The sequence below is a fragment of the Phallusia mammillata genome, chromosome 6 (genome assembly GCF_965637545.1).
Source record: "Phallusia mammillata chromosome 6, kaPhaMamm4.hap1.1, whole genome shotgun sequence".
NCBI lineage: Eukaryota > Metazoa > Chordata > Ascidiacea > Phlebobranchia > Ascidiidae > Phallusia > Phallusia mammillata.
This window is the reverse complement of record NC_137257.1, coordinates 24,943,265-24,958,229: the sequence shown is the minus strand read 5'-3', so window position 1 is coordinate 24,958,229 and position 14,965 is coordinate 24,943,265. Positions and strand designations below refer to the sequence as shown.

Genomic DNA, 14,965 nt, shown 5'->3' with positions numbered 1-14,965 from the left:
CGCGTATGAGACAAATCTTAGTTTTCATTTCTTAACACAAATGAATACTCTACATAATTCTGATGTTATTAAATCACAGTTTTGCCATATCTTTACACCCTTGTGTTTTTATTTAAGACAAAAATCACATTTTAGACAAAAACGTGTGTACGGATTTCTCACACATCTAGTTGTATTCGAAGTAAAACACTTGCTCTCACGACCGACATGTGACGTAATAGGTCTTTTGGTAAACAAAGTTTCCTACCCTTGAAAGGTTTATGTCATACTTAGTGTAAGTAACATTTGCCCCGTTAACAGTAACTTACCGAGGCAAGCTGGAGGTGGCTGTCGAGGCAACACACGTAGTTGTCATGATGATTCCACGGGTAATCTTCAACTTTCTCGTGAGCGAAGGAACACCTGGATGGTTGGAATTGGCCCCGTGTTTTTGACCACAGCATGTAACCGTATTCCACCGTTACTGTATCGAATGGGTGACTGCAAATGTATAAAATTATAATTTGTTTAACATTGGTGAAAATGTGTCACCTAATCCAACCAATAGTGTTAAGAGGGTGGGAAACATAGGGTACCGAAAATTTTGATAACAATACATATGATTCAGGTATTGATATATAACTTTGAAGCATCGCAGATTATGTTTCATGAACGATGTACAGGGTAAAAATATACAAGAGCAACAAAATTGGCATTTTAGATAAGTGATATTCAATTTAAATTTAAATTTGGCACGGTGTTCGATCCCAGCTTCCAAAGACGAATTCCGACCAGATTTTTGTGTCTGTGTATACTGTACAGGTAAGGTCTGTGCGGGGATTTTTACTGTTTTAATCACGCAGATGCCACAGGGTGTATTTTAGAATAAGTAACAAAACACGTCGGCACGATACGGACCATCAGTAAATTAATCTACTTTTCTTGACTTACCGCGGTTTGAATATTACAACTTCGATTTTGTCTTCATCCTGTACAAACTTGACTAGGTGATATTGCCGACCGTGACTCAGCATACACGTGTCTGGTGACGCTTTTAACTCATCAAGTCCACGAGCTATAAATCAAACAGTTTAAAGTTTTGAAATCGATCCAACCTTACAAATACTATCTTTAGATGTCTTTCTGTTATGTATGTGATTTCTTTAAATATTGAACTGTAGGCTTCTTTACCAAATTGAAAAAAACACACACTGTTATTGTACGAAATAAAAAGGCGGTAAAATAAAAAATAGATGACTCCTTTTATACATGTTCGTTCAAAGCAGTGATTGCTTTACAGTTAAATCTTCGCCTTTACATTCATTTAACACCAAAAAGTCAATTTCTTTTTCGTTTATTTTATTGCACAAAGATCGTGGAGAGTAAGGAATTCGCCGACTATGTGTTTAGTTGAATAGAATAGTAACTACTCTTCAAACGAAAAAAGGGCGATGCTAATAATTTGACATTTGTAAATCTAGAATACATAAAGATGTAACATGTATGCTGCTCAAAAATACAAAACATTTTTCTTACGTGACGAATAAAGAGGACTCGTTCCGCACATCTGTAATATGAACGACATTTCGCTTGTGTTGGGGCTAATTACGGTGATTGCGCTGCTTGTGCTGTCGTTTGCCCGCATACGTTGCGTTTGATTGATGATCTGAAAACCCTGGCACAATTTCTGGTTGATCAACTCCTGAAAAACCTCCTTTGAACTGCGGATTTCTAAACACGGCTTCTTCGACTCTTGTTTGGTGTCGTCATCTTCGGTGCTAAATTCAAATTCGTATTTTTAAGTAAAATATGAGAACTGAAGTAGAATAAAGGAACTCATTACACCAGCGGTTCTCAAACCTGGATCCCCGGTCCCTTTGGGGTCCGTAAAGTGTAATAGGACGCAAATGATGTCGAGATTAAAGTTAGGCCTGAATCTAGCCCGTTTTATTCAAAGTAAAACCCTTTCCCAACCGGAAAAAAACCGGACCAAATCACACTTTGGTCCCTGACAGGAAGAAAACCCACAGTCACGACTTTTGTATTGATATTGTTACATTTGGGGTAAGTGCGGTCATGTGACAATAAACAAACGATCTAGCAGGGTTCTCCATCGTCAGGAACGAGAAAGTAGGATTGTTCGGTGCAGGCGCTTCGCAGATGTGCGTAGGTCGGATGATATAATCAGTGGTAATAGGGAACCAGGCCGGGCATTTCAAAGATTTCCAATGCAAACCTGAAGAAACAGGTTCAAGCGTTAAAAGATATGACCTAGGCTTTTGATAGCATACAAAGTGACAATAATGACAAACTTGGCGCAATGTGATGAAAAATTGTGTAAATTTTTTTTCTGTATAATTGTGAGCAAACATAAAATACATCACCATCCTTGATGATTAAGAGTTTTGAAATATATTTTTAATCACTTTTTCTGACATTGTTGATCGCCAATCTATTGTTTCATGTCTATGATTACCACCTACCAGTAAAGAATGGCAGAGTCCAACAGTCAAAGATAATTGCCAATAAAGTCAAAATTTTAAATCAAAATATGCCAATAAAGACTTGTATCAATAACTAGGCATGTTTGGTGTTACCATGCATACACGCTTTACTAAATGCGTAAATTTGAGAAAATGACTGAAATTAAAGGAACACACACAAGACAAATGAATTGATATGTTGCAAATAAAACGCCATTTACCACATGCATTTTACGGGTGAATCGAATCGCAAAACATCGAATTACCAATATTTTTCAACGTCATGTAACACGTGACCGAAAACAGCCAATTAGCGCGAAGACCCAACATGCGGATGACAAAGCATGCAACATGCGCGACATGTAACCAATTATCGCCACCGACAAACGGAAGAACAAAGACCCAAACGTGCCCGTGTGCGTGTCAGACGTCCACTGGATGTCGCCAGCGATGCCCCACATCCAGCTGACCCCGTAACTGGCGATCGGCTTCGAACCTGGTGGAGAAGAAGCACACGACACAAAAACGTGAGGAAATGAACTTTGAAAATTTGTGTTTGAACTGCATCACCTTATACGAAACGCAAAAGAAAAGATAACTGATACGCTTTTATCGCTACTTGCTTGTCAATCAATATTTGATTTCGCCCAGCAAAAATTAAAAGTACAAGATGTATATCTGGATTTTGCCTAATGCATTAATGGTGACCCTGATTACGTAAAACTCATGCATGTGTTAATATGAAAGACAGAAGACAGAAAATGGATGCACGTAGGCAGTAAACCTCGGTCAATTCGGATTTTCGCTTAATTCGGACAAAACTCGAGGTACAAATGAATTTTAATGTAGTAAGGCTCGAACAAATCGACATCGGTTAATCCGACTAGAATATTCGGTTTAAACGGGTCCGGATTAACCGAGGCTTACTGTATTTGCAATAGTTAGCAACTGGTAGCAGCTCAATACATATCCATTAATCGCATAATCCGTTTAGTTGATAAGCATAGGCAGTGGCGTAGGCAGCCAAAAAGTTTGAGAGGGGCCAAATAATTTGATGTCTAATACAACTTTTTGCTAACGCTCGGCGTGCTTTTACCAAAAACGTGACTTGCCAAACTGTGGTTTGATGGGACAACGAAACGCTTTATTAATTTATTCCATGTCTGCATAAATAAAAAAGCATGGATTTCAGCCTACAACTTGGTGACAAAAGTCAATTTTGGTAATTTATATATTCCTTTGACAGTTGAGAGACAAAACCACAATAATGAAGGACGAGACTACACTAAATTTAGGTTTATCAATGTACAACTTTGAAAATTTGGGAGGGCCCATGGCCCCTTTGGCCCCTCCCTGGCTACGCCACTGAGCATAGGGAAACCGTAGCTAATCACTTGTTGAGAAAATTATTCCTTTATTCGCACAATCCAGTTAATCGCTTAAAAAGCTTGACAAATTGGTTATGCAATTAACCGGATTGGTGTGTATTGATGTGAAGCATAAACTGCGAAAGCTCGTAGCACTGTACTGATGACAAAAACAGCGAATGACAAGACGTCCGTATTATACAAATTTGGATGTATTATCTTTGTTCAAGCTCCGTGACGGTTCTGTTTTCAACAGTTATCATAAAAAATCTTGACAAAAATGCAACATATTTTATCACAATCGCTTTTTGGTAAATTAAGTCCAACGGCGACTGCTATGTCGTTGGTTAAAATGAATCCAAAAAATCATGAAACAAAACTGGCACACCACCATTGTTTGTTTCCAATGAAAGTAACCATGCGTTGCTATATGTACGACACACAATTACACACAAAATACAGCCCAATACATAAATAAGCTGATTACAGATAAGCATAGGTTTTGACATATTGCCAAGCCTTGCCGGAAACAAAAATACATTATGACAACGGGATGGCACTGCTTAGAAGTATCATGAGAATTGTGTTCACTTAAATTGATGCAATATGTTTTTGCCATAGCGAATAACACAAGGCTTGGCAGGTAAAGCCAATGAATTACTTCATGGAATACCTTTTGAGTGGTATAAAGTCAAAAAATTAAGATTTGACATTACAGATACAGACATGTCTTAATTGGTCGATTTTTGAGGACCTCACACGCAAGAAAACATTTATTCAAAAATGCACATTGCTTTTTTGCAGGAGGTATCAAATTATCGATGCGTCCACTATAATTGCCACAAAATACCTTTCGAGTAGTTCTCAGCTGGGTTCGGATTAAGGGACCACGAAATACTTTCGTTCCCGGGTAGATGTTTGATGTTTTTGCTTGGCGAAGGACTGGATCCTGGGGAACCGCTGCTGGAATCCGCGGAACCAGGTTTCATGGCGATCTGCCGCTGGGAGTTGACACTGTACAACCAAACCCGGTTTGTCGGTCAGTGAAAGGCATTTGTCCGATTTTTTAATTTTTATCCTTGGTGGGCGGGCAACACCCGAAAGCGCTTTGCTCACTGTACAGCTGCCTGTTTTTATTCTAAGTTCCATAAAACCTAGTAATTCTTTTCTTATTTTTGAAATCTCCTTTCAAGTAAAACGACCGCGACGATTCAGGGTCATTAAAATCAGATCAAGAAAATTTTTTTTATTTTTTGCTTTTATCCCGCTTTTTATTTTGTTTTTAGACACTGATGATGGTTTTTATAGCGAAATGCATTTGTTTTGATAAAACAAATAAAATATAGCGACAGATTTAGTGGTTTTTCACACTGAATTTTCTTCCATAAAACCTGTTTTTTATTTATTTTTTTAGAAAGTTTGTGATTGGGATTTAGTTTAGCCCATCAGAATCCACGGGGTTGTAGCAATGCATAAGTTCCTTGCACAGGATTAGAACTCACAACCTTACGAACAAAGGTTGCGATGAACACTCGGCTATCTTCATTATCCTAAAGCTTCGGTACCGGGCAGAATTTACGAGCACTATATGCTTATAGGGTGAGGGCTTAAAATAACATCAAAAACTGGTCTCGTATACCATTTTGCACTTGTCAACACCCGTAAAATCGTACCTGTTTGCAGGAGAATAGCGAGATGGACTGAATCCTGCCGATCCAACTGTGCATTCATCATCAGTGCTCTCAGAAGTTTGTCTGCTTCGTGATATATATCTGGTGAGGGGGTTTTGGTGGTGCATCACTAATGCCTCTCCCTGTCAAAGAAAAAGGGCACATTGCACTACTGGCAACACAACCTAATTTTCAATTATATCAGAGGCAGGGTTGCCAATTGCCACTGATCCAAATCTGATTATACAGTTTTTTAAGCTTGCAGCACCCTAACAAACCCAATTTTCCGTCTCGGCACACTTAGCAGGTTAATGAAACAAAAACTGTTGGAATGAAATAATTTGGAATTCACTGTGGTATGTATCACTGCTTTTGGTCACAAAAAAGATCGAGTTATTGCCTTGTCATTTACACCCAGATTTTTTGAAAAACAGCATTATTTGAAAACATTTTTTCGGCACAGTGTACAATCAGTGTACAATAGCACGGTCGTTGATAAACACTAACTCTGTATCTGCAAAAACTGCCGAAGCTTATGAGTAAGTTGTATGACAAAGTATTTGCAAAAATGTTTTAGGGGCAAAGTTTTTGCTTTCCTTTGCCCTGTCTGAAACAAAACAGTAAGCATAATTACCTGAGGGCCTCGAGGATATGTGTGCATCCATCGATTGTGGTTGGCAGTGAGAGGTGCAAACATATGAGACGCGTTGAAGGGATCAAACAGAGCTCTACGTTGCATCGCTTTCTTATTGGAATCTTTCCACATGATCTATGTGAGATTCGCACTCCCTATCACAGGCTGCATTTCGGCGGACAAGTTCTGATAAAAATAAATCTTTTGGTTCTAAATCCAAAACCGAGTGTACAAATATATAATTTTAACATACACTTTTCTCATAAATATATATATATTTCGGCTTGATTTCTATGCAATCTATGCATTATATACAAAGTGGACTAATGAGTCTTTACGAACAGAGGTGTTATTCTAGTTGTCCTAATGTGTTAAGGAAAACAAATCGAGTTTAAGGTTATGGCAACAAAGTACTTTTGCCCATGGCGGTTTTCTTAACTTAATCCAGGACCTATCGCATCCTAAAAAATATTCGATAAAATATTTTTATCGTTACATCTCAGCACAAACACTTACAATAACTCGATGGCTCGTTCAGACAACCGAGTAAACATGTTCCTACCTGTTCGACCTGGTAATATTTCTCCAAATTTGCAGTCATTCCTACAGAGCTTGCCATTCCATGACCTTGTTGAAGCCGTGAGAAGTGCTGAGATTTTGACAACGGAATATGCACAGGCCGACTCGGCTGTACGCTCGCCCCAATACTGCCACCATCCGGCGAATATCTCTGTTATAGAAAGGCAGATTTAGCCTCGGTCTTTAGATGTGATAAAGTACAAGACTAGCTACCGTTTCGAAGGATTTTTGTTTGCCCCCAGCCCATTCGTCAGTTGATTTTATAGGACGTTTTTTGTACATGTCCGGAGGTGTTGCCGATGTCTTCTGCAGAAGTACCGAGTCGCTCGCCAATTGTTTCCAGGTGTCAGAGTAACGTGAAAAACCGAAAACCTGAACGATTAATAAGAGCTTATTAGCCAAATTATCATACAAAACTTTATGTTCAAGTAAATGCCTAAAAATTATTGAAAGTGCTCTGAAATTTACAAAATAAGTCATAGTACGCAAGGCCCATCGAATGCATATAGGCCGGAAAAATCTAATCTGCGGTGGGATTCGAACCCATACGACAGGAGTCATATCGGGATTCGCACTCTACCAACTGAGCTTTATGCAAACTCAGCGGTGAACCTGTCGAAAGTCGAATCGAACGAACTGTTGTCTGCCTCGCTGCACAGTTTAGCTGTGTAGTGGGGTATCGCCAAATTGACCAGTAGTCATCAGTTAAGATGAAAATAAATTCGGAATGGGATAAACCCTGAAGCGTCTATGCAGACCAGAGATATAATAAACATTATTTGAGCGATCAGAGCAGCGGTTTCCAAACTGGTATGCATGCCACTAGTGGTGGGCGAGTACCTCCCATGTATATAGCCGCCATCTTGTTTTTTACGATCGAGACGCGGGCCAACGCATACCCGCCTAGGCGGGGAGTAAAAGCCCGCGTGCTCTTCCTTATTTTAATAATCCGTTTTCAAAAAAGTGAACCCGACTCGATAATTACAGCAAAATGCAATTAACTAACACCCACTTTGGGCTAAATGCCGAAAGATGTTAATTTCACCTCAATTTTTGAAAACTTTTCGGGCCCATTATTTTCTTTAAATTCGCAACATTGCCTCATCTTTTAGTCTATTTTAACATTCCGTTTTCAAAAAAGTGAACCCGACTCGATAATTACAGCAAAATGCAATTCACTAACACCCTCTTTGGGCCAAATGCCAATAGTGACGAAATACGCTAACTTTATTACAATTTTTGAAATCTTTTCGGGCCCATTATTTTCATTAAATTCGCAACATTGCCTCATCTTTTAGCATTAAATGATGAGCTTCAGTCGCCTGCAGAAGTTTTAAGCAATTTTGATGAAAGCGTTCGTAGTGTGACAGAGGTTTCCGAACAAACCGGTGTTTCGGATGACCAAAATTCGAATTTGTCCTCTGAAAACGTTGAAGTGCCTATGGATGTTTTGTCCGAAAAAGATAACGAAATTGGCAACTCTAACCCGTTTTATGATTCGTCGGTATTATATACCAAAACCATTGAAGATCTTGGTGGGGTTGGTGACAAAACCGAAAAAAGCATCGTCATGTAGACATGGTCAGGGTTAAAGATGTCATTGAATTATCGCTAGAAAATTGGAGAAATATGGTGGCAGATCGTACAAGAAATCGTTTTGGTACCGACTTATATCGTGAGCTGGTTTTAGACAAACTTCGAAAGGTGTATTGCTCGTGCGTTCCAAACTTTTCAAACAATTACTTGGTTGATGTTTATGGTGTTGCAACAATTACAAACCAAGACGATTGTTACAAAGAAGGTTGGGTAAAATTGTATTGCAGTCATAGAAACTGCAAAAACTGTAAATGTGAGGTAAAATATTCAATTACATTCGTGTCATATGTTGATAAAGTGGAAGGGCACGTAAAGGTGAGTGGAAATCGAAATCATCAACCTTGGTGAAAAAGGCGAAGAAAAGTTACTGGTTCGTTTAGGAATACCCTGCGCAAAAGCATGCAAACGAAGACCGCTGTTAAAGAGTACAGAGAACTTTACGACCAAATGGATCCGGAAGAACTTTGGTTAGGTGCGCACACATATCTGCCGTCCCAATCTGTGTTGAATAATATTAAAAGTGAAGGAAGTCTAGGTCGCCGAATAACAAATTGTGGTACATAAATCTAAATACTTTACGCTTAGAAATGGAAAGCCATTACTTTATCAAACACATTTCTGTTCATCCGCCAATGGTCGTAATGTACTCCGATGCGCAGGTAAAAACTTTCAATCAAATTTGTGTTTTTGATATTGCGTACTTAGATTCGACACGAAGCATTTTGCGACGTTTTAAAAATTATTCCGATTTTCAGGTTTCCACCTTATTAGTTAGAAACCCAACACAAGGTGGAACTCCCCTTCCCGTAGCAACACGTGTCAGTTGTTTACATGATGCAAATACAATTAGTAATTTTCTGGAAAACTTTTTGTTCGACGTGGCTAAAATTTGTGGTCGTGTTAAAAAACCATCGCTTATTGTAATTGATGGGTCAATGGCTATGCGGAACGCTGCATTGAAAGCGATATTGCATGAGACGCGATTGGACTTTTACAACCGCTGTTTCGAAATTGTGACCGGGAGATTTGAAGAGGTTGACTTGACCAAAACTATCTTTCATAATTGCTGCAGTCATGCCATGAAAGCTGCCAAGTGTTTATGCCATAAATACAGCAATAGACGTAAAATCGTTACAACTTACTTGTTTTGGATTAACGTAATGTTTTCATGCACGACGCTACCTGAACTAGATGAGGTCGTAGAAAGTTTTTACATTTTGACAAACTGTAAAAAAACCTCTGCGTTGGTTGAAAAACATTTCAAACGCCTTCAATTATTTCGGCTACGGGACTACACCGACGATGGCAATGGTAAGAACGGCAGCGACGATAGCACTGATTATTTTTATGCTTGCAAGTCGTCCGACAGATTGCAGGAACGTCATTCACCGTTTTGCGTTAGGTTCAAAAATAACTTTATCTTCGATATCTGAAAAACGGCTCTTGCGAAAACCTCAGTAGAAAAAGCGCATAGAGAGTAGCTAACAAGATTTGTGTTGTCAATGAGAGATTCAGCTTCGGGTGATTGCATGAAAGAAATGCTACATAAAGAAACGTAAATTGCCATGATATGCCGCGAATCGTAATATCAGTCAAAGTCAATTTTGTTAAACCATGTTTAAATCTACCCAAACATATGGTTTTCCGCATCCACCTAGTAAGCCACCAGTGGCAAGAGTTTTTGAAACGTTTTTTGGCACTTTTGGGCGAAATAAAGCGTCTTCTCGCTCTCTGTCTCTTCGTTCTCTCTCCCTGTTGTCTTCTGGTGATAAGTTTCTCTCGATGTCTCGTGGCTTGGCTCTACTTTTTTCTGCGTCATGTTCAATCGTTTTTTCGTCATCTTTCGCATGACGTTTGTCCAGTTTCTTTTTCTTTAGTTTTTCTTCCTCTTCACTGCTCTCTGAATCGTTTGAGGAGCTATCGGATGGTGTTGGAGCTTTCTTCTTGTGCTTCCGCTTTTTCTTTTCTTTTTTGTGCTTCGTAGATTTCTTCGACGACTTCTTTTTGGATTTTTTGCTCTTTTTCTTCTTCTTGTCTTCAGAGCTGGAGTCTGTAAAATATACATTTTAATAGCAAGCGAAGAGTGTTGTATTGTCAGCTGTGTAGATATTCAAAGCACAGTACATAATTCAAAACCACTAAAACGCCTTGAGGTAAAGTGGTTACACATGAGCCTTATGGGGCATACAGATAACTGAACCATTTTGCTTACCTTCATCAGAAGAACTTTCAGAATCAGATGAAGATTCATTGTTGAGTGCAGCAAGTTGTTCCTGTTGTAACTTTTGGGAAAGAAGTTGAGCAGAAACTCGGAGATGTTCACGCAGCTCATCACTGTAAAAAATATTTTTAAACCAATTGCATGTAAATAGAAAAAAATCTTGTATGTAGACAAATGCAGTCATTAATTTTAGTATCACTGTACATTGTAAAACTAATGCATAGATAAGTTGACTCCCCGAATCCAAAGGGCTCAAAAACAACCATTTTCCTACATTAAGGGGACAAAAAATGCAAAAAGACTTGGTACATACGTGATGCCACCGAGACCAATGGAAGTAAAAAAGTTGATTGCAAATCGAGTATTTTTTGGATTGTCTCTGGGAAAAATTCCTTCGAAAAATGGAGCCATAGTCCTGAAAAAAAAAAAGATACATCATAACTACCAAAGTAAACACATACGGAATCAATTCACTCACGGGTCCTTCAGTCTCTGGTTCAATTTGGTTATTCCAAGGTACTCTGTGACCTCTTGGAAGAGAATTTTGATGAAGATACGAGATGAGGAAGTGGTGGTATCTTCCGACAGAACTATGTGTGATAATACACTCCAGGGGACAGAATCAGAGTGCAGCAAATGAGCAAAAAACTAAAAATTAATCCTGTAGTCAGTTGGGTATACTATGATTTGTTCTATTTAAAATAAACATGGATTACATGCCATTTTGTTCTGCTTTGCTGTTCAATGTTGAAAATAGCTTACATGATATCATACATACTGCGCTTCAGTCCATTCAGCAATGAAACCAAATAAATTTCATCACAAGTAAATATTTTAAAATTTGTCTAAAAAGCCTAAACCAACTTTATGTCTGAAACGTACCTTTGCAACATTTCGAAGTTTATTGGTTTCCAGTCTGTGGATGCTATCATATTGTTGGGCAAATAAAACCTCAAAATGTTCCATGAACTCTTTTTTCAGCAGACAAAATCTCTGTTAATGGATTAAGCATGTTTCGTGAAACAAACATTTGGTTCTATGCACATCTTGAACATAAAATACTTACCCCACCCAAAAGTCCAAAAAACTTTTCATAAGTTCTTTGTTGTGAGCAGCAATCGACAATCATTGCACAGATTTCTCCCTAAATAACAATTTAGCACTTGTTACATGATCTGCAATAGTGGACCTAAGCTGCTCAAATTCAATCCACTTCATTCAATAATTTTTAACTCGTTTCAGACCAAGGACCACCAGTTCAAAACAGTCCCTTGTCAAATAAGGATAAAGAGAGCATACACAACAAGCACATTGGCTTAAAATGTATTGCTTCAAAACAGAATTCTGAGGAGTGATTTTAAACAACTGACAGCTAACAATAAATGTCAAATAACTTGGATAAGCTTTTCCCATACTGAATATTCAAAATACTTTTTGCAACTATTTTCAGTTTATCCCCAAATATAATTAAAGACCACCCAAACCATTATCATGGACCACCAGTTAAGAACCACTGCCCTAATTGTTGGCCCAGAATGAAAACCACTGTGTACAATGTTGACTTACATAGTCTTTTTCTGCAAACTCCATTTTAAGAATTTTATGTGCACATTCCTCAAAAGACAAACTGGTTTGCACCGCAAGATAGATGGTCCTTCTCAATGCCACCAAGTTTGTTTCAGTCTTGTCTGTGATTTCCATTGTGGAGGTCTCTTCTTCTGCACACACAAAAATACTGCAAATTAGCTGCTAAATATGCAAAAACCTAATGACCAAAAACTAATTGAATAGCAAATGCAAAGACAAGAAAGTTTAAAGTGGAAAGTTTAGACTATAATTGTTCAAGCTGTGATAATATTGCAGACAAAACTGTAGGTTGTTGAATTAAAAGCACAGTGATATAGACATTTTACCTTCTGCTTCATCAGAATCTGATGATGAAGAAGATCCACTGCTATCTGAATCATCACTACTGTCATCCAATATTTCTGTTACAAAAATTAAGACAAAGGATGAAAGATGTTAGAAAGGTCAATTAAATTTGGCAGGACAATGTCAGCCTAAACAATACCAAAGAATAACTGGTTTTTCACATATTATATATATATAAGCTAAATATATTTAATACAAAAGTCAATACTATGTAGTTCCCTTTCCCCTCTAGGTTTGTACAAATTTCATTTGGGTACATTTTGTCAATTATAGAGCACAGTGAGTTGGTATCAGTTTTGAAAAAAACATGCCATTTCAAACTGCGTTTTGTGCCACAAACCTTTTTTGATCTTTTTGTAATTCGCTTCGCTTTCTTCAAACTCAGGGTCAAAGCGAAAAACATTCATTTCATTCTCCAACGACTTCATATTGTCGTCATCCAGTGTAAGCATGTGGGTGAACTGGTCACTCTCATCAACTAAGTCCAGGTTGTCCAAAACCGCTGGATGCTCTTTGAAACCATCTTTTCTTATGGCGAACATCACCTGCAATATTCACAAGTTGTTTGCAAACCAACAAGCTTCTGCAACTCATATTTCAGCATAAACAAAAAAAGATTTACACTCAAGGTTTGGATGTGGTAAAGATATAAAGTATAGCACACTTACCTCAATCATATACTGAACTCTCTTCTCCAACTGTTCCTCATGTAATATAACCCGCAATCTTTCAAAGACAGCTCCCAAACCACGGGGAGAAACCTCACCCAACTTTTGACCGCTGTCTTTCAAAAAGCCAATTGCAACCTACAAAGAAGAAGGAACTGTTAATAACAACACCCTTGTTGTCAACTTAAACAAAATCAGCTTTTCACCTCAACAGAGTCATCAGTTGGTGTTTCAAGCAGCAATGTCAGAATTTGTAAGCCAAGGATCTCATGGGCCACTTGTTGATTAATAAGGTGGGCAACAAATTGAACTGAATGCAGACAAGTGTCCTGTAAAATAAACACACCTTTTTAAACAGATGACTATTAAAACTTACTGTCCAAAACTTTAGCAAAACTAACACACTTAAACTTTAGGCAATACTTTTGACAGCATTCAAACAAAAATAGAATTATGACTTAGTTTATCACACCTTCTGATTTCTTCTGTAAGATCTTCGAAACTGAGCAACAACCCTCCGTAAGATCAATTCACCATTTTGTGGAAAGCGAGAGTTTATGATTGCAGTAAGTGCAGCATATACATGAGTAAATGTTGGAGAAGCATTCTGTGCAGTTAGAACTGACCTTGCCAACAGGCCCCTGAAAAAAAAAATGAACATTTATATAGGGTGGTCATATGGTATCACAGTTTATCATACCTTCCACGGACAATATTTTCTTGAAACAGTTCTTGTACAATTTCTTTTATATTGGATACGTTAACTTTGTTAATGAGACCATTTATACTTTTCTTCAATGCCTCCCAACTGAACCTTTGAAATGGTTCACTGCAAATAAAAGAATTTAATTGATATTCAACCAATTGTTTTAGCAGTCACAAAGTCTGAACACAAACACCTACGCATGTGTGTAACAAATTCAATAACATATTTCCATGAAAGAAAATGACAAATAATCTACAACCAATACCTTGATTTGTCAGTCATTTGTTGTTGCATCATTCGGAGTTTTGCCGGTGGGATGTACGCTCCCCCAGTTTTTGTTCCAAGCATCTCTACTGGATCTGGCTTCTTCTTTTTCATTGGTGGTTCTTCCTTTCTTCTAGTTCTGCTTTCCTTCTCATCTCTTTCATCTGACTTTGTTCTCTTGGATTCTTTTTCCATATTACCACAGAAAGGCAACAGTCACGTTTTGTTTATGTTTCACTAATATACTATAGTCACTATAGCAAACATTTAAGCTATGTAATAGAAAAAATATGTTGTTTAGATACAATTGATTTATATTATTATTATACACGTTACATGACGAACACCAGTTGCTGTAAATAAACTTTATTTGACAACCGTCATTATCAGTGGCGGCTCGTGCCTAAAATTTCTGGGGGTGCTGCTCCAAATTTTAGCCTTTATTTAATTTAATATATAAGTTAGCAACATATAGAAATGCCACATTTCTAGATTTCCAGCCATTGTTTTGTGTAGAAAAACAAGTAATACAAATCTTAATTAGTAACTCCATTGTGATGTAAATTTCGTTACGCATTAATGTGCACGAGTGTAAACAGCAGACGGTATGATTGGGGAATTTTGTTTACTTGCATGGCAACGGGCCAAACTCAATAACATGCGGTAAAAATGTGGCACAAAAACACACGTGACACAGACTCGAAACGAAGCGGATGTTAATACGGTAAAACATAACAACAATATATTGAACAAAATAGTAATAAATGAGTCGAAAAGTATTTCAGTTGGACAACATTTAAGAATAACTGGTTATAACAATGACCACTAACTAACACACTTGCTATTCAGTCATTAATATGGTCATG

At 37.8% G+C, this 14,965-nt stretch overlaps 3 protein-coding genes across 4 annotated transcripts; all 3 read right to left on the bottom strand.

Annotated features, from left to right (window-relative positions):
- Positions 1 to 5: 5 nt before the first annotated feature.
- On the bottom strand, positions 6 to 1,564 carry LOC145234553 (GATOR1 complex protein DEPDC5-like). Its single transcript, XM_080099268.1, has 3 exons — positions 1,516 to 1,564; positions 931 to 1,054; positions 6 to 480 (listed from the first exon to the last, which is right to left on the bottom strand). The coding sequence occupies exons 1-3, from the start codon at positions 1,562 to 1,564 to the stop codon at positions 294 to 296; spliced, it is 360 nt and encodes a 119-aa protein (XP_079955394.1). The 3' UTR covers positions 6 to 293.
- A 440-nt stretch (positions 1,565 to 2,004) lies between these two features.
- LOC145233777 (GATOR1 complex protein DEPDC5-like) lies at positions 2,005 to 6,265 on the bottom strand. 2 transcript variants are annotated; one of them, XM_080098560.1, is made up of 5 exons: positions 6,134 to 6,265; positions 5,503 to 5,642; positions 4,680 to 4,843; positions 2,875 to 2,958; positions 2,005 to 2,215 (listed from the first exon to the last, which is right to left on the bottom strand). In XM_080098560.1, the coding sequence occupies exons 1-5, from the start codon at positions 6,263 to 6,265 to the stop codon at positions 2,010 to 2,012; spliced, it is 726 nt and encodes a 241-aa protein (XP_079954686.1). In that variant the 3' UTR covers positions 2,005 to 2,009. The 2 variants fall into 2 exon arrangements, with proteins under 2 accessions (XP_079954686.1, XP_079954687.1); XM_080098561.1 differs by lacking the exon at positions 2,875 to 2,958.
- On the bottom strand, positions 6,220 to 14,367 carry LOC145233773 (pre-mRNA-splicing factor CWC22 homolog). Its single transcript, XM_080098555.1, has 17 exons — positions 14,101 to 14,367; positions 13,830 to 13,958; positions 13,602 to 13,770; positions 13,336 to 13,458; positions 13,130 to 13,267; positions 12,802 to 13,006; positions 12,443 to 12,517; positions 12,096 to 12,247; positions 11,596 to 11,673; positions 11,412 to 11,522; positions 11,008 to 11,177; positions 10,843 to 10,944; positions 10,521 to 10,642; positions 9,937 to 10,358; positions 6,926 to 7,084; positions 6,696 to 6,863; positions 6,220 to 6,319 (listed from the first exon to the last, which is right to left on the bottom strand). The coding sequence occupies exons 1-17, from the start codon at positions 14,292 to 14,294 to the stop codon at positions 6,269 to 6,271; spliced, it is 2,568 nt and encodes an 855-aa protein (XP_079954681.1). The 5' UTR covers positions 14,295 to 14,367; the 3' UTR covers positions 6,220 to 6,268.
- Positions 14,368 to 14,965: the final 598 nt, after the last annotated feature.